Source organism: Numida meleagris, chromosome 16 (genome assembly GCF_002078875.1).
Source record: "Numida meleagris isolate 19003 breed g44 Domestic line chromosome 16, NumMel1.0, whole genome shotgun sequence".
In the NCBI taxonomy this organism is placed as follows: domain Eukaryota; kingdom Metazoa; phylum Chordata; class Aves; order Galliformes; family Numididae; genus Numida; species Numida meleagris.
This window is the reverse complement of record NC_034424.1, coordinates 8,045,827-8,071,096: the sequence shown is the minus strand read 5'-3', so window position 1 is coordinate 8,071,096 and position 25,270 is coordinate 8,045,827. Positions and strand designations below refer to the sequence as shown.

General features: G+C 57.9%; 2 protein-coding genes across 2 annotated transcripts in view; both read left to right on the top strand.

Annotated features, from left to right (window-relative positions):
* Positions 1-24,685, top strand: part of LOC110406947 (potassium channel subfamily T member 1) — a 28,486-nt gene extending 3,801 nt beyond the window's left edge. The window contains exons 2-30 of the mRNA XM_021414068.1: positions 7,454-7,533; positions 8,119-8,218; positions 8,400-8,456; positions 8,884-8,932; positions 9,088-9,147; positions 9,455-9,529; positions 9,721-9,804; positions 10,014-10,108; positions 10,549-10,729; positions 10,871-11,035; positions 11,258-11,394; positions 11,556-11,619; positions 11,700-11,808; positions 12,027-12,135; positions 12,747-12,896; positions 13,002-13,240; positions 14,071-14,287; positions 14,400-14,505; positions 14,582-14,754; positions 14,918-14,989; positions 15,283-15,417; positions 15,714-15,825; positions 16,385-16,486; positions 16,558-16,641; positions 17,007-17,135; positions 17,357-17,377; positions 17,958-18,261; positions 21,578-21,662; positions 21,769-24,685. Coding sequence (XP_021269743.1) covers positions 7,454-7,533; positions 8,119-8,218; positions 8,400-8,456; positions 8,884-8,932; positions 9,088-9,147; positions 9,455-9,529; positions 9,721-9,804; positions 10,014-10,108; positions 10,549-10,729; positions 10,871-11,035; positions 11,258-11,394; positions 11,556-11,619; positions 11,700-11,808; positions 12,027-12,135; positions 12,747-12,896; positions 13,002-13,240; positions 14,071-14,287; positions 14,400-14,505; positions 14,582-14,754; positions 14,918-14,989; positions 15,283-15,417; positions 15,714-15,825; positions 16,385-16,486; positions 16,558-16,641; positions 17,007-17,135; positions 17,357-17,377; positions 17,958-18,261; positions 21,578-21,662; positions 21,769-21,889 — 3,415 coding nt within the window. The 3' untranslated portion in view covers positions 21,890-24,685. The remainder of the gene's footprint in view (positions 1-7,453; positions 7,534-8,118; positions 8,219-8,399; positions 8,457-8,883; positions 8,933-9,087; positions 9,148-9,454; positions 9,530-9,720; positions 9,805-10,013; positions 10,109-10,548; positions 10,730-10,870; positions 11,036-11,257; positions 11,395-11,555; positions 11,620-11,699; positions 11,809-12,026; positions 12,136-12,746; positions 12,897-13,001; positions 13,241-14,070; positions 14,288-14,399; positions 14,506-14,581; positions 14,755-14,917; positions 14,990-15,282; positions 15,418-15,713; positions 15,826-16,384; positions 16,487-16,557; positions 16,642-17,006; positions 17,136-17,356; positions 17,378-17,957; positions 18,262-21,577; positions 21,663-21,768) is intronic.
* On the top strand, positions 4,591-7,260 carry LOC110406946. The gene is given in 2 exon segments (XM_021414067.1): positions 4,591-5,111; positions 5,114-7,260. Coding segments are annotated over 2 exon segments (825 nt in total). The 5' UTR covers positions 4,591-4,757; the 3' UTR covers positions 5,585-7,260.

Genomic DNA, 25,270 nt, shown 5'->3' with positions numbered 1-25,270 from the left:
GCTCAGACCCACGATCTGCTCTGAGTCCTGGCACGACTGGAGCCATTGTTGGGGTTTCTGTGGGTTGCTCAGTGTTGGTCTCCATAACGAGTCTCAGGTGCACATTCTACCTGCAGTTGATCACTGAACTCACTGGGCTGGGGGTCAGTGAGCCAAGAGCAATGTTTTTGCACATTTCCTTCATGCAGCTCAGAGCTGCGGTGCTGCAGGCTGTGCCGCTGCCAGCTGTAATGAGGATGACCTGAAAAGATGCTCAGCTCCTTCCCCAGGGCTTTGCTTAGGAGTTAGGGAGGGATTTGCCCTATTGAGGCGCAGTGGGGACTTTTGGCTGTGCTGGGAGTGGGGCACCCCATGTCACCATGTCCTCCAGCTCCGTCCTGCAGGGTTTGGTTGGATTCTGGTCCCGTGTGTGCACTCCCCATCCTGCAGACCTCCCCACGCTCAGCAGGGAGCTACCCCCTCCCACTCCATGCCCTACATTGGCACTGAGCTGCAGGTGCCAAGCATCAGGAGCCCACGCTCCAAACGTGCACATATGTTTTATCCCTGCTTATTTTCGGTCCTTCTTCTCTATCAGAGCCCAGTGGTGTGCGAGGCTTCAGCATCACTCCCGCAGAGGGGGCTGATATGTGAGCCAAGTGTTTCTGCAAGGTAAGGGCAGGCAGTGCACGTGGCTCAATGGGCTGCATTTGTGGCACCACAAAGTTCCCTAACGCCAACCCCTCCCTCGTGTCCCCATCCCTGGGCTCTGAGCACACTGTGAGCCATGGGGCTGCCCCATCCCATCCTGCACGCGTCGTTGGCCAGACGCTGCCCAACTGCTCACGTCTCCCTTCCTCTTTGTTGCTCTTTCTCCCCCTCTTTACTTTCCTTTTTCGTCTCCTCCCATCTGTCCTTCTCACATCAGGCTATTTTTGTGGATGAGTTTCTCACTGTCAGTATGGTAAGAACCGTGGTGCAGCTCTTGTCTTCGCGATGTGCGCCGCTTTGGGGAGCCTTCCCCAGCATCCACTCCTCCTGGTTGGCTCTGCCCCTCTGCTGTGCCCCGTGCCCTCCCCATGAGCACAGACCCACTGGGATCAGGGGCTCCTCCAGACCCAGTTGCCCCAGTCTGGCGGGGGTGGTGGCTGAGCACCCCAAAGTGTGGTGCTGGTGGGAGAGTGCTTGTACCCTGGTGGCTCCAGGGCCCCCAACTCGAGGCAGGGATCCTTTGCTTCAAATGAATGGGAAGTGCACAGCCAGAAGTGAATGTTAATCCCCTTCAGTGACTAAAATACCTCCCAGAAAATCACAGAACAGCAGAGAGTGGCAGCGGGGTGCCCTGACTGGGGCACGGTTGGGGCATGCAGCCCGAGCTGGGTGCTGCAGAGGGGGCTGTGCAGTGCAGCGTGGGCAGGCAGGTATGTACTCTTGTACATAAGCAAGCCTCATTAGTTGCCTTTTGTTCTAATAATAAACCTGCCATTGTGTCTTCCCCTTAGAAGAAAGCCTTACCCTTTGTCAGGGGCTGCAGCTTGCAGATGTCAGAGCTGTCTGCAGCTGCGAAGTTTCTTTTCTTTGCTGCGCCTCTCCTTGCTCAGTGCCTTTGCTGCTCTGCACTGCAGGAAGTCACCAGCCTGGCTGCTCCCTTTGTCACATCCTGGGGTGGCCACAGCTCCTTGCAGCCCTCACCCACAGGGCACATCCCTTCCTCCTGCCCAGGTCTGTGCTTGTGGAAGTGGTGCTGTATCTGTGGGTTTATCTGCCCATCCTTCCCCATCAGGGCATGTGTCCTTTGTAGTGAATGGAACCCACCAACTCTTAAAAAAATTATTGGTGTCTTGAAAACACTCCTTTCCCAGCTGGGAATTGTAGTGGATTTTAGTTTTCTTCAAAAATTGCAGTGCTTCATCCATGGCACCAAGCAGGCAGAGCTGGGAGCTCCGGGGCTGCCCATCACCCGGGGCCCTCATTGCAGGGCGTTTTTGGGGCTGCAGCCCTGCATCCCACAGTGAGACCACAGCTGCAGGGCGAGCGCAGTGCAAGGGACCATGCGGTGCAATGCCCCATGGCAGCTGCTGTGCAGGGCTGTGTCTGCAGGAGCTCTGCTCACTCTGTCCTCTCACCACCAGCCACCAGCTGCTGTGCATTAGGAGAAAACAAAATCATTTGCTGTTTCTTGCCCATAATGTGTCTACGAGGCACGGATGGATCCTGTGAAAAGCCAAATGAGACTGAGGGCCTTGGGCAGTGCCTGCTGCTGGGGTTAATCCTGTTTTCTGCAGGGATTGGGCCTGGCTGGAACAGAGCCTGTTGGCTGGGACCGCCTGTCCCAAAATGTCCTGTGCAGGTTTTGCAGATGGTTAAGAATCAGAAAGTTTGCAAGTTGTCATTCAGTCCGTGACCCAGCACCTCTCTCACCTTTGCTCATCTGTGTTTTGGGGGATTTTGGAGTGGTGTGGTTGCACTGGGCATCACCACGTGCCAAACAGTTGGACAGGGCCCTGGGCAACATGATCTGGTGCCTGATGTGGTGGTTGGCGATCCTACCTGCGGCAGCGGGTTGGAACTGGATGATCATTGAGGTCCCCTCCAACCCAACCATCTATGATGCTATGAAACCTCCCTGCTGCTGGCACATCCCACCTGCACCAAGCCCCCCGCAGCTCCAGGGCCCATCGCTGCCCACTGGCATTGCTCTGTGTGCTGTGGGGATGCTGGGTGTCCCTACAGGTGTTTCAGCACGGGGTGTGTGTCACACAGATAATGACAGAGGAGCAGCAAATGAAACGGTGACACAGGGAGGCTGCTCTGATCTCTGGGTAGATGGGGGAGCTGGCTTTCTGTTGGACCCGTGTTTCAGTTGAAATGGGACTTTATTGCTGTTATGTGGTTTGAAATACCGGAGTGCTTTACTGCATCTTTCAGATTCCTCTGTGCCCATGCTGGTGCTGGGATCAAGGAGACCAGCAGATGCCAGCATGAAGCCAGGCCGCGCTGGGTTGGCTGGGACTGCCCCAGAGCCCTCCCTCTGCATCCCACTGCCCTCATTTGTGTACTTCCCCCCCATAACATTGATGCCTCACACACCCTCATCCTTCCTTCTGTTTTGTTCATTTGCATTTTTATGGCTATCAGTTGTGAGTGCAGAACGAGCTCTCCAAAGGCGCACGTGGTTCCTAGGAGCACCCCGAGCAGCACCTCGCAGAATGCAATTTCCTTGCAGAAAGTGTGAAATTGAATTGGAGACCGAGCAGTTTGTGAGGCTCATCGAAGAAAACCCCCAAAAAGCATAGAGAAAATCCCCAACAGCATAAGGAAACTCCCTCCCCCCCCCAGACAGCATGAAGAGTCGTGTTTGTGTGGCACTGAGCCCTTAGGAGGGGCACTGCAAAGCGTCTCTGGGTGCCCAAGGAGGGGATGTCACCGTGGCAGCGCGTGTTCCTGGGGCTCGGTGCCAGCCCTGCTGGTCCTCCCCGCGCTGCCCCGAACCACCCTCACCTCCTGTGATGCTCTCGCCCGTAGGCCCCACGCTGAGGATTTCAGCATGGATTCCTCCTTCTCGCAGTAAGTGCTGTGCATGCGTGCATGCGGTACCGGGAGCGCGAGCAGCCCTAGGTGCCAAGAGCAGTGCCAGGACAGCACCGAGTGCTGTGCTGCTCTTGGCGCCGGGGCTGGCGGGCGGTGCCTGCAAACCAGAGTGGTTCCCAGCATGGGGAGCAAACCCGCGCTCGGCTCCGTGGGGAGGGAGCCAGGTCCTTGCAGCAAATTGGTGATTGCCCATCAGCGCTGAACTCTGTGCACAGGCTCTAATTAAACAATCCAGATTCATCAGCAGAAGCAATTATTGAAGCCAATTCCTGGGCATCAATCTCCAATGCTGCAAAACAAAGAAGGCAAACTGAATGCAGCATGTTGTTCAATTGCTTCTCCTCATTCCGGTTTTTCACCTTTCTTCACTACTGAGAGCAGCGGTGCCGCCGCTGGGGAGGAACTGCAGCATCCCTCAGGGGACGATGAGCTGATGAACTCCTGCAATACAGAATTTAAGGTTATATTGCGGCATCCTCCCCAGTAGAACCCCACAGATTTCCTCCCCCTTTGGCAGATTTCTGCAGCCTCTCCTGCAGCGGGGCAGGGGCTGAGCCTTCCTGCCCTGTGTCCCCAGCACGGTGCCGCCTGCCCTGCCCTTGTCCTGCACACAGCCGTGTTCATGCAGCTGATTTTGGGGCAGGGTTGAGCTGTGGGAGGACCTGCAGCCTTGCTCGGTGCAGCCTTGCTCTTGGGCTGCACCAAAATCTTGACTGATCTGTAGCGTTCCCACTAGGGTGGCATTGTCTGACTCCAGCTGTGTTCAATTTGCTGCAGAGTGGTTGGCAATATCTCCTCTTTCCCTTGGGCAAAAATCACACTCCTGTGATAAAGGAGGTACTGTTTTGTTTTGTTTTTTCTTTTTCTTCTTTCTTCAATTTATTCCTATAGTGAATGGAGGAAATGTTGAGGAAACCCCTTCAGGAGCTGGTTCTGGAGCCCTGTGTGCCCCATGTCACTGTGGGCTCTATTGCCCTGTGACTTTGCCATCCCTGTGCACTGCAGGAGTGATGAGCTGTGCCGTCCCTTAGCTGTGCTCCCAGGCTGGACACAGAAGCTGCAGGGGTTATGAGTGCTGGGGGTGCCTACAGCCCCTGGAGGTGCCGAGATGTCCATGGGAGGTGTGCGGGCTGTGGCACTGGGTGAGCACAGCGGAGCCAGCGGAGCTCTGCTCCCAGGGCTGAGCCATGCAGGTGTTGTTGCGACTTGGAGCCCTCCTCTTCCACCTCCTTCTCCCCTTCCTCCTCCTCCCAGCCCTTCTCCAATTACTGCTGATGGGGCACAGGGGCTGCCCACACCGTTCTTCTTGCTCTGGCAGGCACCCAGTTCTATGGATGTGCTGTAACGTGCACAGACCTGCACCCGCTCCCTGTTCCCATCCCAGTGTCGTGCAGTGGTGTCCATCTGTCCCCACTCCCAGCTGGCAGCTCTGTAGCTGTCCCCAGAACCCGTCCCCGGGCAGTGCTGGCAGTGGGCTGTGGAGATGTCTCCATTCTTTCCGAAGCTCTCTGACTGTCTCGCTTGCATCCCGCTTCCCGCTGGGGGAAAATGTAATGAGACATTTCCCAGGATGAGAACGCTGTTTCCTGGCCAACTGCAGCGGGAGCGCGGGGATTGGAGGTGCAGGGAGCTGCCAATGGTTCTTCCTCTCTTTCCAAAGCTACGTTTATTTGAAGATACATTTCTCATGGTGAAATATTTCAGACCGTATGAAATAGAGCAAAAGCATCCCGGGCACGTGAGCCCCTCTGGGAGCAGTGGGCAGCAGCAGCCAGCCTTGGGGCAGGTGGTGCTGGGGCCGTGCCCGGGCGCTGCTTCGGGGCCATCTCAGCTTCCCGACAGCTGCCAGCCCAGGGCCAGAGCTGCGCCCGCCTGCGCCATGGGGACGAGGAGCTCGGGGTACGTCCCGACCCAGCGAGGGTTGGTGGGGGCATGGGCTGCTGGGCTGGGAGAAGGGGTGGGGGCAGCTGCCGTGCTCCTCCGTGTCTGTGTTGGGGCTGCAGAGTGGGGCTGAGCTCGGGTAGGTCTCGTACCCTGCAGTCTTTGGAACAAATTGTGTCTTTTTTTGGGGGGAGAGCTCATCGCCTGAGAACAAATTGCTTCTAATCTTAGGTTGATAAAGCACAATAAATAGCCGAGTAAAGCAAATGGAATTGCTCAGGCATTATGGAGTGCATAATAGCAGGAATTGCATTTCCAAGCAAGGGCTTGGAACTCAACCCGTACCTCGATGTGTATTCGGGTGGCTGGGCTGCCACTGCCCCCAGGGCACGGCCCCAGCACTGAGGGCACAAACTGCCCAAGGGGGGTGGAGTGTGAGGACATGAACTGCCAGGGCTTGCTGTGGGCGTGCTGAGTTGTAGTTTCATTTAAATGCTTGATAAGGGTTTGTTGGAAATGGGACGATTGCCTCTCTCAGCTGGGAAGGGGGAAGGGTCTGTTATGTGTTCTGATGGCTGCTGGTGGTAAATGAGCATTCCTATGCCATGGGTCGCGGCTGACGCTGTGCACAGAGGTGCTGCTCCTGCTCCTGCCCTGTCCCTCTGCAGGGACAAGCAGCTGCTGTCTCCCAAGCCCTATTCCAGTTGATTTCCACGTGTTTCTTCTCCCTGTTGCCATTCTAACTGCTGAATGTATGGTCTGTCTGTCTCCAGAGGAGAGCTCTGTCACCAGCATTCCCTTTTATCCATCAGTGTTTGTTTCAATAGCCCTGAGGCGGTGCCATGCTGCCATGCTGATGGACGCTGCCACTGTCCCCAGCACCAGGGAGGTGTGGGGGGGCTCCTGGGTTCCCAGCCCAGGGTTGACTCTGCCTGCAGTCACCCTGGGGCCAGTGGGATGTGCTTGCTGACTAAAACCTTTATATCCCATATAAAATGTTATCCCGGCTCTCATGCCCGAGGCGGCGGTTTCCTCTCCGTGCATTTGTCTTTGGTAAGGGAGAGGCTTTGCAAAGTGAAAACCCGGCTTTGCAACCTGACAAGCAGCTCCCGAAGGGATCCGCACCAGCTGCCAAACACCGGCACTGCGGGGTGGGGGTGCGGGCTGAGGGGGGTCCCCTGAGCCCCCCCTGAGCTTTGTTTATGGCTCCTCTGTGCGAGCACAGCAGCTGCTGCCCCATCAATCACAGCTTGGAGCGTGTCTGGATGCAGGCAGTGCCACGTGGGCTGCAGGGGGGAAAAGCCCGTGGGGGGGGATGTGGTGTGCGATTCGGTCACTGTGCGCCTGGACCTGGCTGAGGAGGAGGTCTTGGTGACTGTGACAGCAGTTAGAGAAATGGTAATGAGAGCAGCACTGGAAGGACTTAGCAGCTACAGCAGAATAGGGGAAAGGGCTGAATCCTTGCACTTGACTCCGCTATTAGCTGTAGCAGTCAGAGCAGGCTCTGTCTTGATGAGAACATAAATCAATATGCGATCCCCTCTGGGCTGCAGGCAGCAGCGTGGTTCTTAGCCCCGCTCCTATGAGCAATGGGCTCGTTCCAGCTTTGGACGTGTGTGAGATGCAGCGGTGGGGACACATCCTGCTCGGGGCCGGGGTGAGTGGGATGGCGGTGTTTGGCTGCAGCTAGGATTATCCCTCCCCCCCTCCACGCTGGGTGGGGTGCCGGGTGGTGGCTGTCCCTTGCCCCATCCCACTGCCACCCACCGCGGTGGCTCCGGGTGTGGGGTGAGGCTCAGGGCTGGCAGCTCCTGGCTGCTTCTGGAATGGCCAACGCGGTATCTTAGCAACGTGGGGAATTTTCCTCCTTTTAGATCAGATCTGGTTTTTGGCAGCTTGGCTGCTCAGCATCGCTGCGGCGTGGGCCGGGCTGGGCCGTGGGGCACTGCTGGCTCCTGCCCACGTCCCGCGCTCACCGTCCCCACGGGCGCTTTCCCCGCAGGGTGCAGGTGGAGTTCTACGTCAATGAGAACACCTTCAAGGAGCGCCTGAAGCTCTTCTTCATCAAAAACCAGAGATCGAGTGAGTGCTCGCTGCCCGCGCGGTGCTGGGGGCAAGGAGCCATTGCCATCTGCTGGCAGTTGTCCCTGGCTGTCCCCAGGACGTGCCACCCCCTGTGCCCTGTCCCCATGCAGAGCCCTCAGCCCCCGCTTTGCCTGCAGCCCTGCAGATCAGCTGCCCATTGCCCAGCGTTGCTCAAAGCTGTTTTCTCATTAGCTGTCTGGGGGGAGCCCACTGGTTAATTCAGAAGTGCGTGCTCTCCTTTCCTCCCTGCATCCTGTTGCCTTGTTAACAGACCGGAGCGCGGCACAGCGGGGTGCCCACCAGGAAGTTTTTAATGGAAACGTGATGAATTCCTCGCTTGTAATTTGACTAATAATGCGATGCTGGGGAGGAGGCAGCCCCCCCTCGCTCAGCCCCATCTGCTGGCTGCCCAGCTAGGGCTTTATTGGTGCTGCTCAGGAGGGGGGGGCGTGGAGCCCCGGGTGAAGTGTGGGTGCTCTGGGGACGGCTGTGCAGGGGGTGTGCCATGCAGGACCCCACAGAGATGTCCTCTCTCCTCTGTACCCGTGGGGCCATGGCCGTGCCACGCCGCCTTCGCCGCAGGTCTGAGGATCCGGCTGTTCAACTTCTCCCTGAAGCTGCTCACCTGCCTGCTCTACATCGTGCGCGTGCTGCTCGACAACCCGGAGGAGGGCATAGGCTGGTGAGTGCCACCCCGCCACCGTGCCACCGGGGCCCTCACGCTGCGGGTGCACAAACAGCTTCACAGCACAGTGAGCGGCATCCCATGAGCTGGGGAGCCAAACCCACACCTCTTGTCTGTCCTTCTGTCCCCCTGCTGTCCCGCTGACCGCTCTCCTCTGGTCTGTATGTCTCTTGCCCAGCTGGGAATGTGAGAAGCAGAACTACACGCTCTTCAACCAGTCCACCAAGATCAACTGGTGAGTGGTGCTCTTAGCGTGGGGCCCAGCTCTATCCTGGTGGTGGGGATGGGGTGGTGGGCACAGAGCATCCAGAGGGGAACTGGGGCTGCTGGGTGGGATGGGAGCTGGGTTGGTGTCCTGCAGGTGCCTATGGGGACGTGTGCCTGCTCACCCCACTCGTGCGTGGTTTGAGAACTTCAATCTTCCTGTCATTGCCCCTTAAGGTGTAGGATGAGCCAAAAGACCTTCCCAGTCCCAGTCTTTGTTCTGTGGGGCTCCCATCCACCTCTGTGAGCACTGGGGATGGTTGGAGCCAGCTTCAGGCTTTGTGTGGGACAATGCCAGTAGCAGCTCTGCCATGGAGGGGACATCAGAGGTGGCCTCAGGCTGGTGGTCAGCAGAAAAGAAAGGAGCTTTCCCCATCCTCATGGGACATTCTTTGCAGGTCGCACATCTTCTGGGTGGACAGGAAGCTGCCGCTGTGGGCTGTCCAGGTGAGCACCGGGCTGCGTGGGGCTGAGCAGCAGCTCCTGGGACAGCCACACGTCTGCATCAGACAAGAGCAGGGAATCCAATTCAGGCTTCAGTGCACAGCAGCCACAAGTGCTGGTTCAGGGCCCTGAGCAGCTCTCCCTGTCTGTGCCCACAGGTCAGCATCGCCCTGATCAGCTTTCTGGAGACCATGCTGCTCATCTATCTCAGCTACAAGGTGCGCTCCCCTGCCCCGAGTCCCTGGGGCAGAACAGAGGTCTGTGCCCACTGATGCCCTCAGTCCTTGCACTGGGCATTGCTGCTCCCAATTTCATCACCTCCCACTGACCGAGGTGCCTGGGGAGGAACGATTTGGGAAGTTTTGCCGCCAGCACCGCATCTCATCCCATCAACAAAGCGCAGCATCGCTCTGGCAGCGCCACATCCTTCCCCGCGTAGCAGGGCTGGGGCACTGGGAGCATGTAATTGGCCTTTGGCACACTTTCGAGCATTTTAATTAATTATTCTTACTTTTAATTTTTCAGGGGAACATCTGGGAACAGATTTTCCGCATTTCGTTCATCCTTGAGATGATCAACACGGTGCCCTTCATTATCACGGTACGTGCTCCCCAATGGCATTTTAAAGCAGCTTCAAGTTTAATATTGTGCTGCAGTTTTGGTGGTGAAATAAAGAAAACCACCAGCTATCTGGCCAAGTGGTACTTAAAGCTGACCTTGTTTTTGGTAAAGAAACCTGATTTGTCTGGGTCCTTTGTAAGTCAACCCGCAGGTAACTCTTCCTTTTGTAGATATTTTGGCCTCCTCTGCGGAATTTGTTCATCCCTGTCTTTCTGAACTGCTGGCTCGCCAAGTACGCCCTGGAGAACATGATAGTAAGTGACTAGATGTGTCCATATGGGCATCCCATCTTCGCCGCCCCAGCAACAAAGTGTGCTGAGCCCTGGCACGGAGCAACGTCCCAGCCCCCGGGAGCAGATTGCCAGCAGCGCGTCAGGCGCTGGGATGAAGCCTGTGGGGCTGAAGCTCGGCCGGGCTGTGGGTTGGGCACAGCCTCCCCCAACGAGCCCCTGTCCTCCCCCAGAACGACCTGCACCGGGCCATCCAGCGGACCCAGTCTGCCATGTTCAACCAGGTGCTCATCCTCATCTGCACACTCCTGTGTCTCGTCTTCACGGGGTGAGTGTCACACCTCGTGCCACCCAACCACCTCTCTGCCACCATGCATCCCAACAGCTCGTTTAAGAGGTCTGCAGGGCCCCTGCTAATTAACTGGGCACTTCACCCCATGCTTTGAAAACAGCATCTTCCAGTCTGCTGCCCTGCTCCTGGCTTCGCACTGAGCTCTGAATCAGTTGTCCTGATTGGTTTAAATTTGGAGCAAATAATACCAATTAAATCACCAAGAGGACAGGAAATTAAGCTTTTGAGCTCATGAGCCTCTGACAATAAAAGCAATCTTCTCAGATGAGTGGTGAATGCAATTTCTGGGCTCAGCGGGGCTCCTCACCCCGGCACCTCCTGCCTGCTGCAGCTATAGATGCATTTCTTTGGCACTCATGCTTGGCCTAATGGCTTTGGAGCCATGAGAGCTCATGGTCCCCTGCTTCTCCCTGCAGCACCTGTGGCATCCAGCATTTGGAAAGAGCAGGCGAGAAGCTCTCCCTCTTCAAGTCCTTCTACTTCTGCATCGTCACCTTTTCCACTGTGGGCTATGGAGATGTGACACCAAAGATCTGGCCTTCCCAGCTCCTCGTTGTCATCATGATCTGCGTGGCGCTGGTCGTGCTGCCTCTGCAGGTGAGAGTGTGGCCATGGAAGGGTGCAGAGCCTGTGCCAGGCATAGTGTTGTCCACATGTCCCTGGCACTGTCAGCCATCCAGTGATGGTACTGGGGGGGTTCCCTGGTGCTGGAACACCAGCTCTGCCCTCTGCTTGCAGTTCGAGGAACTCGTCTACCTGTGGATGGAGCGGCAGAAGTCGGGGGGCAACTACAGCCGGCACCGCGCCCAGACAGAAAAGCACGTCGTGCTGTGCGTCAGCTCACTCAAGATCGACCTCCTCATGGACTTCCTCAATGAGTTCTACGCCCATCCACGCCTGCAGGTGAGGGCCGGGTGCATGCCCATGCATGCTCCTTCAACACTTGACCCTCAACGCTTGTCCTTCAACGCTTGTCCTTGCTGGGCATGGCTGGGTCACACCACCTGCTTGATCCACCCCATTTTTATGTCCAGGATGTGGCAAGAACCTCGATGGATTTCTCTACCCGTAAGGATGCCCATGGGGCTGCCTGCCTGCCGAGTGACACGAGCCTCTTTCTTCCAGGACTACTACGTGGTGATCCTCTGCCCCACGGAGATGGACATCCAGGTGCGGCGGGTGCTGCAGATCCCTCTGTGGTCGCAGCGGGTGATCTACCTGCAGGGCTCCGCGCTGAAGGACCAGGACCTCATGAGAGCCAAGTGAGCATTGGGGCGGGGTGGCAGGTGGCCATGGGGGGGTCTCCCTGAGACCACCCCATTGTGCTGCATATGTTCCCATTGCTGTCACTGGATGGGTGACGATGGCCACCCTGTCCCCTCTGTGAACTTGGTGCCGCATGGGCGCTGCTCTCTGCTTGCAGGATGGACAACGGGGAAGCCTGCTTCATCCTCAGCAGCCGGAACGAGGTGGACCGCACGGCGGCGGTGAGCAGCTTGTCGTGGGCATGGAAGCATTGAGGGAGAAGGGCTCTCAAAAGATAGTGCATGCTTTTTTCTTTTGTTAGGACCACCAGACCATCCTGAGAGCCTGGGCCGTGAAAGATTTTGCCCCGAATTGCCCCCTCTATGTGCAGATCCTAAAGCCGGAGAACAAGTTTCACGTCAAGTTCGCTGGTGAGTCCCCAGGGCTGTCCCCCTCCACCTGGCCCTGGTTCTCCCTGCGGGGCTCCTGCATCCTCAGACCCCACAAGGGCTGCTTCTGGGGCTGTGAAGTAGGGGTGGGTCCCCATCCCATCTGTAGGGCCACCACTGATTTGAAGGCATTGTGTGCTGCTCGGGTTGGCTGCCCCAGAATTCCCGGGCACCCCAATAGTAGCTCCGCTTCCTTGCAGATCATGTCGTCTGTGAAGAGGAGTGCAAGTACGCCATGCTGGCGCTCAACTGTGTCTGCCCCGCCACCTCCACGCTCATCACGCTGCTGGTGCACACCTCCCGTGGGCAGTGAGTGCTGGGGGGGCACAGCCATTCCCCCGGGGGTCCTGTCCCCATGGAACACCCATCCCCAATTACAGCCCTGTGTCCTCTCCTGCCAAGCAGGGGCCGATGGTGCTGGAGCACTGCAGTGTCCCCGGGCGGGTTTGTGCAGTTGGCCTTGCTGGAGGCAGCATGACAGCATCTCATTTGTACCGCACAGATCCCGCTGGCAGGAAGCAGAATGCACAGGATGTGCAGAGCCAGAGCCTGCGGGGTGTTCTGTGGGTTTACATAGAGCACAGCTGGAAGCAGCTCAGCGCGGTGCTGGCGTTAGCCCTTTGCACCTTGGTGGAGCCAGAAATCACTGAATTTTGGGTGGCACGAAATCAGAGGGTTACAAAACTCTATCCCCGAGCGCGTCTCACCGCATGCTCAGAGCTGTTTGCCAACAATGGCTCTCAAGCCTGCCTCCGCAGCTCCACCGGGAGCCCTCATTAAATACAAACGCAATTAGAATCAGAAATCTGAAGGAGCTCAGCTCCCACCTGCTGCACCAACAGCTTGTCTCCCAGCACCCTGAGGGTTCCATAGGGCCCTGCTGGCTGCAGCCCCATCCCCGCACGCTGCTGTCATTGCAGGGAAGGCCAGGAGTCCCCGGAGCAGTGGCAGAGGATGTATGGGCGCTGCTCGGGCAATGAGGTCTACCACATCCGCATGGGCGACAGCAAGTTCTTCATGGAGTACGAGGGGAAGAGCTTCACCTACGCCGCCTTCCACGCGCACAAGAAGTGAGGGCAGGGGTACGGGGCTGGGGCCAGAACTTGGAGTGCCCCGTGCGGGGAGGAGGCCGGCGGGAGGTTCACTCCAACGCCCACACCACGCTCCCATCACAGGTACGGTGTCTGCCTGATCGGCATCCGCAGGGAGGAGAACAAGAGCATCCTGCTGAACCCCGGCCCGCGGCACATCATGGCTGCATCCGACACCTGCTTCTACATCAACATCACCAAGGAGGAGAACTCTGCCTTCATCTTCAAGCAGGAGGAGAAGCAGAAGAAGAAGGGCTTTGCAGGCAGGGGCACCTACGATGGCCCCTCCCGCTTGCCTGTGCACAGCATCATCGCCAGCATGGGTGAGTCCGGGGGGCTCCTGCACCGATCGCACCCACATCCCTGCTCCTCGCATCCTGGCTGCTCTCAGCAAGCCCAGACACCATCATTAGAGCTTGTGGTGTCCGTTATCATTAATGATGTTTGTCTGCAGAACTCCCTCAAGCCCTGTCTGGAAGGATAAATGCTGTTGGCCGCATCTTAAATCATGTTTATGGTTTCCAACCTGACGACAGGCGTGATTTGCTCTGCAGCGAGTGGTGCATTTTCTCAAATGAAAAATGCCATGAATCATTACTTCCAGCTTGCATCTGGGGAGACCAAGTTCTGGGGTTGTCTGGAGAGGCTGCGCCGTGATGGCAGATTGTATTTTAGGCAAATAATTTATGCATATGTACTCGTGAGCAGCAATTTGCATGATTATCCCACAGCAAGCCACAGAGCACTTCACTGAGTAGAGCTCGTCAGTGCTCTCGTTACATGGCTTGCTCACTGAGGGACCTTTTTGCAAAAAGCGGGACAAGAAGAGAAATGGTGTGAGCAGGTTCATCAAGTGCAGTTCCACAGCTGCAGGAATGCACCCAGCTCCCGTGCTTTGCTCACTGTGGGACTCACAGCTTTCGTAGCCGTGCAAAAATAATGGGTGAAGATTCAGATGAGAGCTGTAGGTTGGGTTTCCAACTGAGAGCAAACTAAGACTCGATCGCCTCGGTCGGCACTCTGTAATTATGTTTGGATTTTAGAAGGTGCTGGTGGAGATGGGGCCCCAGCGGGGCTCAGCGGTGCCATGCTCTGCCAGCCCTGCTCCCTTCCCCTCCTTATAGAGCGCTGTGCTTCCCCCCGCCGCGTCCAGGTACAGTGGCCATGGACCTGCAGAACACCGAGTGCCGCCCCACCAACAGCAGCAAGCTGACACTGCCGGCGGAGAACGGCTCAGGCAACCGCCGGCCCAGCATCGCGCCCGTGCTCGAGCTGGCCGACACCTCATCCCTGCTGCCCTGCGACCTGCTCAGTGACCAGTCGGAGGATGAGATGACGCAGTCAGACGAGGAGGGCTCGGCGGTGGTGGAGTGAGTTGCACGCGCTGGCTCACTGCAGAGACACGGCCCCTCGCAGGTGATGGGGCCATTGCAGATGGCTGTCCCCGTGTCCTTACAGCTCTGGGATTTCTCTCTGCTGCAGGTACGTGAAGGGCTACCCACCCAACTCCCCGTACATCGGCAGCTCGCCAACCCTGTGCCACCTCTTGCCTGAGAAAGCCCCGTTCTGCTGCCTGCGGCTGGACAAGGTGAGCAGAGCGCTGCCCGGGGCCGTGCCAGGGGAAATGGGCACTGCTGCGGGTCCCAGCTGCCTCCCTCCCACAGGGCTGCAAGCACAACAGCTTTGAAGATGCCAAGGCCTATGGCTTTAAGAACAAGTTGATCATCGTGTCGGCAGAGACCGCTGGCAATGGGCTGTATAACTTCATCGTCCCGCTGCGTGCCTACTATCGGTCTCGCAAAGAGTTGAACCCAATTGTGTTGCTTCTGGACAACAAGCAAGTACTTCTCCACAATGCTTTCTCTTGCACCAAGCCCTTCCCTGTGTCACCATGGGCATCGCACGCTGTGTGGGGCAGGGGCACAACTCTGTCGTGGGCTGTGCATCACCTTGCTCGGTGAGTTTCTGAACCCTGTTGCTTTCTGTTGCTCTTCTTGCAGACCGGAGCACCACTTTCTGGAAGCCATCTGTTGTTTCCCCATGGTTTACTACATGGAAGGCACCATTGACAAGTAAGTGTTCCCGTCTGTGGCTGTCGTTAATTATAGCATTGTCTAGACGTGTTGCATTCACTCCAGTCCACAGCCCCACACCTTCCCATGCCATGGGGAATCAAGGGCTGGCCATGGCAGACATCGCTGTTGGCTCCTCGCCTTGTGGAGCCCATCTGGGAGATGGTTGTTGGTGCTAGGCTGATGGCTAGGAGCAGCTGGGCTGGCTGCAGCGCTGCGCGTCGCAGTGTGCTGCTTCCCCATGTCGTTTCCAAGGGCTGACCCCTGCGCTCTTCTCTTTGGGAACTGCCCAGCCTGGACAGCCTGCTGCAGTGCGGCATCATCTATGCCGACAACCTGGTGGTTGTGGACAAGGAGAGCACCATGAGCGCTGAGGAGGACTACATGGCGGATGCAAAGACGATCGTCAACGTCCAGACCATGTTCAGGTGAGGAGGGCCAGCTGTTCCACCCCATCCTGTTCTCACCCGTCCTGTTCCATTTTATCCTGTTCCCTCCCACTCTGTTCCATCCCATCCCTGCTCTGGGCTCTGCCTCAGCTGGAAGTGAGCCCCAGAGGCCATAGGTGCTGTGGGCTGGCTGCTCTCTCTAGGATGACACCTGGGTTCTGCTGCTTCTGATCTCGGATGGGCACAGGGGAGCCTTTTATGCTCCTCAAGCTTTAAATGTAGGGATCCCTCCCTTCCGAGGTGGCTGCCAAAGAAAGTGTCTCTTCCCATTGCAGGCTCTTTCCCAGCCTTAGCATCATCACAGAGCTGACCCATCCCTCCAACATGAGGTTCATGCAGTTCAGAGCAAAGGACAGCTACTCCTTAGCCCTTTCCAAGCTAGAGAAGGTAAGAGAAAGCATTGCTTTCTGGGAATTTGGTGCTGGGAGTCACTAATCCTGAGTTCCTTGTGGTCCTGTGCTCCTCCACACGCTGCACTACGCATCCATCCAACATAACCTGCAGCAAACAAATACGTGGGTGGGTGATTTTGGGGCTGTCTGCCTCCTCCTACGTGTTTATGTGTTTCTCAGCGGCTGGAGGTTGTGCTGCTTTGCCTGCTGCTGTGTTGGGAGCGGGGCAGTGAGTGAACGGGTGCAGGGATGCTCCAAGCGGGGAACCACTGGGCTCAGTGCTGTGCCTGCAGCAGTGTCACTGTGCTGAGGTCTTCTGACAAGGGCAAACATCCCCAAGGCAGACAGTAAAGCATGTGGGAGCCCCGCATCCTGCCTGTAGCAAAATAAAGCCATGACGTCTCACATGTTTCCATGGAGAAAAAAAAGCCCTCTTTCACCATGAAACCCTCTTTCCCTGCCTCCCTCCTGGCACGCCCACCGGTGATGCTCAGCTGCTGTCCTCCCGCTCAGGCGAGCCTTCAAGGCCGCGTGGTTTCTCTTTCCTCTTCCAGAAAGAGCGCGAGAACGGCTCCAACCTGGCCTTCATGTTCCGCCTGCCCTTCGCTGCGGGGAGGGTCTTCAGCATCAGCATGCTGGACACGCTGCTCTACCAGGTGGGGGAGGCACTGGGGGCACAGCTGACGCCTGGCACATACCTGGGTTGACCTTTCCTCCCCTCCCGCAGTCATTTGTGAAGGACTACATGATCACCATCACCCGGCTGCTGCTGGGCCTCGACACCACGCCGGGCTCTGGCTACCTCTGCGCGGTAGGCGCTGCTGCTGGGTGCAGGGCACGCACATGGGGGCTGCGGGATGTGGGGCTCCTCTGGGGGAGGCAAAGTGGAGCAGCATGGGGCAGAACATTGCTCCCCGCATCCAACACGGGCAATCTCAGCGCTGCCCAGAGCCCTAATGTAAAATCTGGGAGTCTGTTAGGTTGGAAAAGACCCTTAAGGCCATCAAGTCCAACCCTTGGCCAATGCTGCCATGTCCACCATTCAACTGTATCCCTCAGCGCTACACCTGCACGTCCTGCTCCTGGTCTGTTTGTGGTGCTGGCCTTGCTCTGGGGTTGGCATAGATGCGTTTGGTCTCTGTTCTGTCACTGAAGGCAGTTGCTGTCTGTCCCCAGATGAAGATCACGGAGGATGACCTGTGGATCCGGACCTACGGGCGCCTCTTCCAGAAGCTCTGCTCCTCCAGCGCCGAGATCCCCATCGGCATTTACCGGACGGAGTCGCACATGTTCGCCACCTCTGAGGCAAGGGGCAGCTGCGGGAAGGGGCTGCAGCATTCCCAGCCTGGCCCACACCTGGGGGGTCCTGTCTTCATGTGAGCGCAGTGCAAATGCTCAGCCCTCAAAGAGTAGCGCCGGCAGGCAATGCGGCACTGCCCGGCTGTTGAGTGAGCAGGTGACGCGGCACAGCGGGGATGCTCATTCCTGGCTGATACTTTCTCCTCTTTTTCTTCCCCCACATGCAGCCCCATGACATCAGAGCACAGGTGAGTACTGCTTGCACCCAGATCCGGGATTATCAGTTCTGCCTGCCCCTGCAATGCTCATGTAGGCGGTGTTGGGGATGGTTTTCCTTGGGTGAGATGTCCCCCACAGCACCAGCGAACAGCCAGAAGGTGTAATTGCAAGGAGAGGGAGCAGGATCCGGGCTCCGCTGTGAATACCTTCAGTTTTCAGCTTTGTGGAGGCAGCTGCAGGGCGCTGAAAGCTGACATTTAGTTAAATGAAATCCCCATTCATCCTTAGAGGTGCTTTAATCCCCTTTATTAATAAATCAGTGCTTACCGGCGGAGCTCCCTATAGCAGAGGTGTGGCAGCAGGTCTGCTGCGAGGTGTCAGAGAGGAAGGCAAGGGCAGGAGGGAATGGAATGGCGCTGATGGAGACGCGGTGCCCGCTGCACCCCATGGCTGGTGGCATTCCGGAGCCCCCGTCCCAGAGCTGCTGCCCAGGTGCTTTAGCAGCACGGGGACGCTGTGCTGGCAGTGCACGGCTCAGAGGTGGGACCCCGTCCCAGGGCGACTCCCGTTAGGTGGCCCCGCGGTCCCCGTCACCGGCCGGGCTTCCAGTCACAGATCTCCATCAACGTGGAGGACTGCGAGGACACGAAGGACGTGAAGGAGCACTGGGGAATCAAGACGGGCCACCACAGGAACTCATGCTCCAGCGACCAGTCCGAGCACCCGCTGCTGCGGCGCAAGAGCATGCAGTGGGCGCGCCGGCTGAGCAGGAAGGGCAACAAGCACTCCGGCAAGACAGCCGAGTGGATCAGCCAGCAGCGGCTCAGCCTGTACCGCCGCTCCGAGCGGCAGGAGCTGTCCGAGCTCGTCAAGAACCGCATGAAGCACCTGGGCTTGCCCACCACTGGGTACGGTAAGTGATGTGCGGTCGCGCTTCCCTGCGGCGAGGCGGCCCCGTGGGCTCTGCAGGTAAATCCCCATCCATGGCGCCCGAGCCCTGCAGGTGCTGCTGGACCCGTCTCTGGATGCTGCACAGCCATGCGGTGCGCATCGCTCCCAGGGTGGCTGCAGTGGGGTCTGGAGCTGTGCCCGCGGTGCGTGGGCAGCCTGGAGCACACAGAACCACCAAATTGGAGAGTGATGGAATGGCTGGGTTGGACGGGACCTCAAAGATCATCTAGTTCCAACCTCCTGCCTCAGGCAGGGTTGCCAACCGCTAAAGCAGGCTGCCCAGGGCCACAGGTTGGCTCCGTTTGGGGCCAACTCATCCAAACGCTGGTGCTGTGCCCCGCAGTGCTGCAGGGCTGGTGCTGCAGCTCCGCGCTGTCACCGTGCTGTGTGGCAGGAGCACCCCGTGGGGCTGAGCCAGCTTGGTGGTGTGCGACAGCCGCGTGTGTGTCACTGTGCTTCGTGCTGACCTCGTGCCTTTCTGGCCAGGACCGCAGCCCCGCGCTGGTGCCGGAGTTTGTGTGCCCGCACCCACCCCGTGGTTACGGTGAACTCCTTTGCCCATGGCTTTCTCGGTTCGTTTCGTCCTTTCTGCCCTGTGAGCCATCCCGTGCTGCCTCCTGTCTGCTCTGCGCCGGACCCCTTCCATCGCCACAGCCGGGCCCTGAGCACCGAGCACTGAGCCCAGCCGGGGTTTGCTGCCCGCAGCCGGGAGAGAAGGGGAAAAGGAAACGTGGATAAATGCAGGGAGACAGCGGGCACGCAGCCGTGCTGGGGGCATGCAGCAGCCGCTCCATGGTGGGGAAGATGGGGACAGCACTGCTGGTTCCAGCTGCACGCCTGCACTGCTGCCTGCGGGCGATGCAGCACTGAGATGAGGCTCTTTGTCCCTGCTCCCCTCCTCCCAAAAGTTTCCGTGGCTCATTCTGGGGGACGCAGCTCTCTTTGCTCTGTAGCACTCTGCTGATGGTGCCGTGGTGCTGGTACAGCCGCGCTGCCCAGCGCAGCTCTGGGGCTCCGGCTGGGATGTGCGTGGGCACTGGGGCACGGCCAGCATCGGTGTGCTGTGGTGGTTGGAAGGACACTGGCTCTGCCTGCTCTCCTTGCCTTGTTCTTTTGCTCCTTTATTGCCGAAGTGCAGCAGCTCGTCTCTAATATTTGCCGAATCATGGCTTGCTGACCTCTCTCTCTCTCTCTGTTTATGTCTGTGCCTTTCCCTGTATGTTCTGTAGAGGATGTAGCAAATTTAACAGCCAGTGATGTGATGAATCGGGTAAACCTGGGATATTTGCAAGGTAATGCTCACTCCCTGGGAGTCACGCGTGCCTCACGGCGTGCAGCGTACAACAAGATCATGCCAGCTGAGCCCAATCCACACCCTTGCCAGTTTTCACCTTAGATACTCGATCCTTTCACACTCCTTTGTTGGGTGGAGCTGGAAAACAAAAGGCACTGCACTGCAGCTGCAGGGCTCCCTGACGTCAGGAGAGAACAACGCAGGGACCCTTTGGAACTGGTGCGAGGAAATCACATCCCTCAGCTGTTACTGATAGCGACCTCCTTGCATTGCTCCGCAGGTTGACTTTGGCCTGCAAAGCCAGGAGCAGTTCAAGGAGGGGGTTTCTGTCTGCTGCTGCTGAGCAAAGCAGTGCGGGAGGGCATTGTTTGCAGCTTCGTCCCGGGTTGGTTTGGGGTGCAGAGCCGCGTGTCCCTGCAGTCACCCCCAGACCCCGGGGAGAGGCTCAGGGTGCAGGGACGCAGCACCCGGTGCTCAGCGCACAGCTTCATGCAGAGGGGCTCAGGAGAGCCCGGGGGCAGCCGTGGCCCTGCTGGGCTGTGGTTCAGGCTTTGCCAGCCCGTGCTTAAGGTGAAAAGTTGGCATTTTCCTACAAACCGTGTCCACCCTCAGAGCCCCAGCCCAGCTGTGGCTCATGGAAGCCCCACGCAAGATATTACCAGCAGCTGCCGGGGCTGCACAGAGCTCAGGGATGGTGTTCCCCACCTGCCACCTTGGATGTGTTCTGGCACAGCTGTGAGCCACCCCACCAGTGCCCTTCTGCAGTGTGAGCACCACTGTGTGGGTGCAGGAGCTCTGGATCCCCTCCCCCCTCCCTCCCCCCAAATTATCTGGGGGTGCCAATGGGGACAAGATGATGGCAATACACGTGGCGGGTTCAGCAGTGCTGCATGGGGGTCAGGAAAAGGTGCTTCCATGGTGCAGGAGATCCTGTGTGCCCCAGGAAACCCCCCCTCCATTACGGCACATCCCATGCATCCCAGGCTCTGTGTGCGCCCCAGCACTGCCACCCCTGTCCCTGCTGCACTGCAGGGCTGAGCACTGGGACGCCTGAGAGCTGCCAGCCCCATGGTCTGGGGGGCACCCAGGGGGTGAGCAGCAAAAGGCAGAGGGGCAGGAAAGGGGAGGGGTCCGGGTGCAGACCCTCCCTGTGTTCCCCATCGTCATGTTACAGAGGGGGCCATGCAGTGCTGGTGTCCCGGTGCACAGCCCTGCAGCGAACCCATGTCCGTCTGTCCCCTGCCGTTCCCTGTCCTGTCCATCACACGCCCTCGCTGTGCTCCCGCTGCTGCTTGTTCCCAGCACCTGCTTCCCCCCATGATCTTGTTTGGCAGTGAAGGGCCCCGCGTGTCCCGGTGCTCGGTTTGGCGTCACCGCAGCTCCGCGGTTCAGAGCCGATCCCGAGCGGTGCCGGGGCTCTGGGATGCCGCAGTGATGTCCTGAGGGCAGAAGAGTGTGGTGCCTTGGCCACGTGCTGCTCAGTGCTCATAGATGCAACAAGGGAGGAAGGTGGCAAAGCGTGGTCACGGCCCTGGGGGGGGGTTTGGCTGCCTTGACTCAGTGCTCGAGGTCGTTGTGCTGTACTTAATGCAGCAAGACTAACGTGTTTCACTTTTTGTGCTCAAACAAGGTAAGACATCTCTTTTCTTACTTCTTTTTTTGGGGGGGTTGATTTTTGAAGTGAGAAGTCTGCAAACCTCCGGCCTGTGCCGTGGCGGGGAGCGGCTGCGGGGCTGTGGGAGGAGGGGGTGGTGCTCTCAGTGGCATGGCCCTGCAGCGGGACCTGGTGCTGTCCTCAGGGAGCAGCTGCGACCCTAGCGAGCCCGATGCATGGGGAAACTGCAGTGGGGCTGCCAGGGCATCCATTGGGGTGCCTGTCGGGGTGTCCATGGGGCGTCCATCAGAGTGTCCATTGGGCATCACCAAGGTGACCATGAGGGCACTCCGCCAGCCCTGCCCACCATCCCCTTCTCTCCTCCGGCAGATGAGATGAATGACCACCAGAACACTTTGTCCTACGTCCTGATCAACCCCCCCCCAGAGACACGGCTGGAGCTGAACGACATCGTGTACGTGTCACCCCCACGCACGCTCCCAATCCCGCCCCACACCCGCGATTCCCACACGTGGTGTGGGGACGTGGCGAGCTCCACGCCCCGCTTTGTGCCCCCGCAGGTACCTGATCCGCTCCGACCCGCTGGCACACGTGGCCAACGATGGGCACAGCCGCAAGAGCAGCTGCAGCAACAAGCTGGGCCCCTGCAACCCTGAGACACGGGACGAGACCCAGCTCTGAGCGCGGCCCGGTGCCGTGGGGACGAAAGCGATGGGACAGCCGGGCAGGCGCCCGCCCAGAGGCACCACGGGGGAGTTTTTAACTTTTTATACCAATACCGCAACTAGTGAGAAAGTCTTCGCTGGTGCTGGTGGTGAGACCGAAGCTACAACTCGGCCTCTTTGGGCAGGAGGCCGTGTTCAGAATTGTCCCCAAACGATGCGGGCCGTTCGCATTGGATGGGGGCACTGCTGAGCCAAGGGCAGCCACCCTGTGCTCGTCCTGCTCCTCTTGGCTGGGTGTCCGGGATGGATAGCCCAAATTTGGCTCTTTCACCCCAATGCTCTCCTTGCTTCTTGGCTTGTCCTGGGGGCCGCACGGAGACAATGGGGAAGAAGGGGATGGTGCAGCCCTTGCAGCACCCAAGCAACATCGGCAGATCCCCAAACACACCAAAAAGACAACGAAGTGACCCAAAGCCGTGTGGCACTGCTCTTGTTGCACGCGTCCCGGCTCTGGGGATACAAGGCTGGCACCCACCGGGGCTCAGTGGCACAGGCACCAGGACAGGGCCGTGTCCCAGCAGCTCCGTGCGGCGCTGCCCAGCCCAGCCCGGCTGCTTTCAGCACAGCGGCCGTGGAGACCTTTCTATAGCAGAAACACGAGATGTATTTTCCATCTATTTTTGCACACTTTGCAATGTCGACATGTAAAGGGGTTGTGTTTTTGTTTTTGTTTTTTTCCTTTGACCGCCAAGTGAATAACCCAGTTGTTAACTTTATATACTTCTACACTCATATACTAAAATTTAAATGTGAATTTTTTTTTTTTTTTTTTTAACAAGAAGCCTACAAAGCACAATGCAGCCGTGCCCTCCCAGCCCCGCTGCCTGGAGGGGGTTCTGCCATTCCCAGCTGCCGCCCCTTCTCCATGGCTCCCAATAAATGTTTACAAAACCCTGCTTAAAACTGCGGCACTCCACGAAGGCGCTGAGCTCTGTGCTGCCTGGAAGGGGAGGAAAACCCACCCCACTCCCAGCCCAACGCTGCGGGCTGACAATTGGACCAGGTCTGGGCTGGGCTTGCTTGTAATTCCTATGGATTCTGCTGCTTTGCAGCCCAGCGTCACCATCTGGCACGCAGCGGGGGGTGCAGGTGGAAATACCGGACCCCCCCCCGAGCCCTGCCCTGCACTGAGACGTGGGCAGGACTGAACCCTCCCTGATTCTCTTTTCGATGTTGTTTGTTTCGCTTTTAACGATACGTTTCTTTTCAATCTCATGGGCTGCAGCGGTTCGGTGATTTACCTATTTCCATTTTTAAGTTGGGGGTGCCAAAAAGAATTAAAAAGTAGTTCCCAGAGGATAAACAGTGAGAGCAGTTGAGCCACATCTGAGCCCCACAGCGCTCCGTGCCTGCAGGGTCAGCGCACACAGCCAAGCCTGGAGCTGGAGGTTTCCCATCCCATAAACCTTTAAGGGAGGGGGGAACAAAGCAGCACTAAACTCCAGCCCAGGACAGGGGACTCAGTGATCCCTAAGGACCCTTCCACCTCAGTTATCCCCACGCTGACCATTCAGAAGGGAACATTTGATCTCTTTCCCTACAGCCAGCTGCTCTGTGTGCCTGGGGGCAGCCCAGGGCCCCCCAGCCCCATCGGACCCCCGGCCCCAGGCCCAGCGAGAGCATCCCCTGCCCTCACTGTATTTCAGCACTGCTTCTGTTTGCGTCATGTACGAAGATGCGTATTTAAGCAGAAAAAAAGCTACACCTGTATAAATCGTATACATTATTTTTTTTTTTTTTGCAGCCATGATTTCTATGGTGTAAATTTATGGCCGACGTTCTACCGGCATGTTTAAAGAAAAAAAAAAAAAAAAGTACTGTAGATATTTACCTGTGGTCAATGCAAGTCTAAGAACAAACGAACGTTGAGTTTTTCTAACAACTCCTTCGCCTCGGTTACAACGCGAATGTAAAAACGAGAGTATTTTATTTTTGTAACGGTCCTGGCACCACTGACGCGGCACCAAGAACCGCTCCTGCCCTGCCAGGGCTGCCCCAGAGCGGCGGGCGCTGTGCTGGGAGCAGAGGAGGAGCAGGGATGTGCTGCACCGACTGCTTCCCCAGTGCAGAGCTCTCATATGGTTTTACTTTTCCCCCAGTTTTCCCAATGCAAGCTGATGGATTCACCCTCTCTGACCTGAGGCTGGCACGGGCCTGTGCCCAGCACTCCCCAGTCCCATAGGGGTCGCAGGCAGAGGGCACGGGGCCACCTCTGCTTCCCCCTCAGCTCGCCCCAATGGGGAGAACTCAGCGCTGCGGCTCCCAGAGTAAGGCAACGCCCTTGGGAACATGGGATTGCTGGAAGGAAACGCTTGTAGAGCTGAAAGGCCCCAGGGAATGCAGACATGCACAAGAGAGGGCTGCGGCAGCTCCAGGTTTCATGGCATCGCGTGTTCCATGCCCGTCACAGCTCCATCCTCCAAACACGGACACCCTCACCCCGCACTGCACCGCACACCAAGCACTCGCACACGGCTCAGCACACCTTCCTCCCCCGCTGCCCGTTTTTACCCATCCATCCCACCACGGCCTTTGCACTTCCCGTTGGGGGATCTGCTCTCCAGGTCAGCTCTGCACAGGTCCCGTCAGCCACAGCCGACAGAAATCGCATCCTTCCCTCTCCGAGGCCTCATTCCGGGACACGTCCTCTTGGGGCGCGCTGTAGGCAGCCAACTGGAGCCGGTTTTGTACAATTAGCGTGAAGACGCTTCACGTTTCTGTAAAGAGAAATCGAAATAAAAGAGCTGCATGCAGCAACGACAGAGACTGCTGTCTGCCTGGTGGCTGCCGCGTCCTGGGGTTGGCTCTCAGTGGGAGCACGGAGCTGCTGTCAGCTCCAGGTAGAGCTGGAGGGATTGCTTCCATTTCCACGGCAGCTTCACGCTGTGTTATGCACTCTGTGCTAATGCTGGGCTCAGGGCACACTGCTCCTGACCGCCCTGCGTTGCTCCCAGGGCTGCGCTGCAAAGTCAGTTTAAATAGCTCTTCCCTGGAAGACACATTCGAAAGAAACAAGTTCTTTCTTCTTGATGAATTTCAATAGCACGGCGGTGAATTCTGGGGGTTTCCCCTTCCGAGGGAACTCACCTGAACTCACACAAATGCTGCTCATGGCATTTCTCACCACCTCTGCTGCAGGTGGTGCTTCCAGCAGCTTGCCCTGCCTGTTATTTCTGAATTGGTTCAGAGGGGAGCGGGGGGAAGTCGTGACAGCACTATCACCGGGAAGCGCTTTCATCTCTAGAACAAGGAAGGAAATAAATCCCTGCCACAATTTGGCAGCAGGGACCCGTGCCCATTTTGCACGCTGGCGTTGCCCAGGGCGGGCGGCCCACAG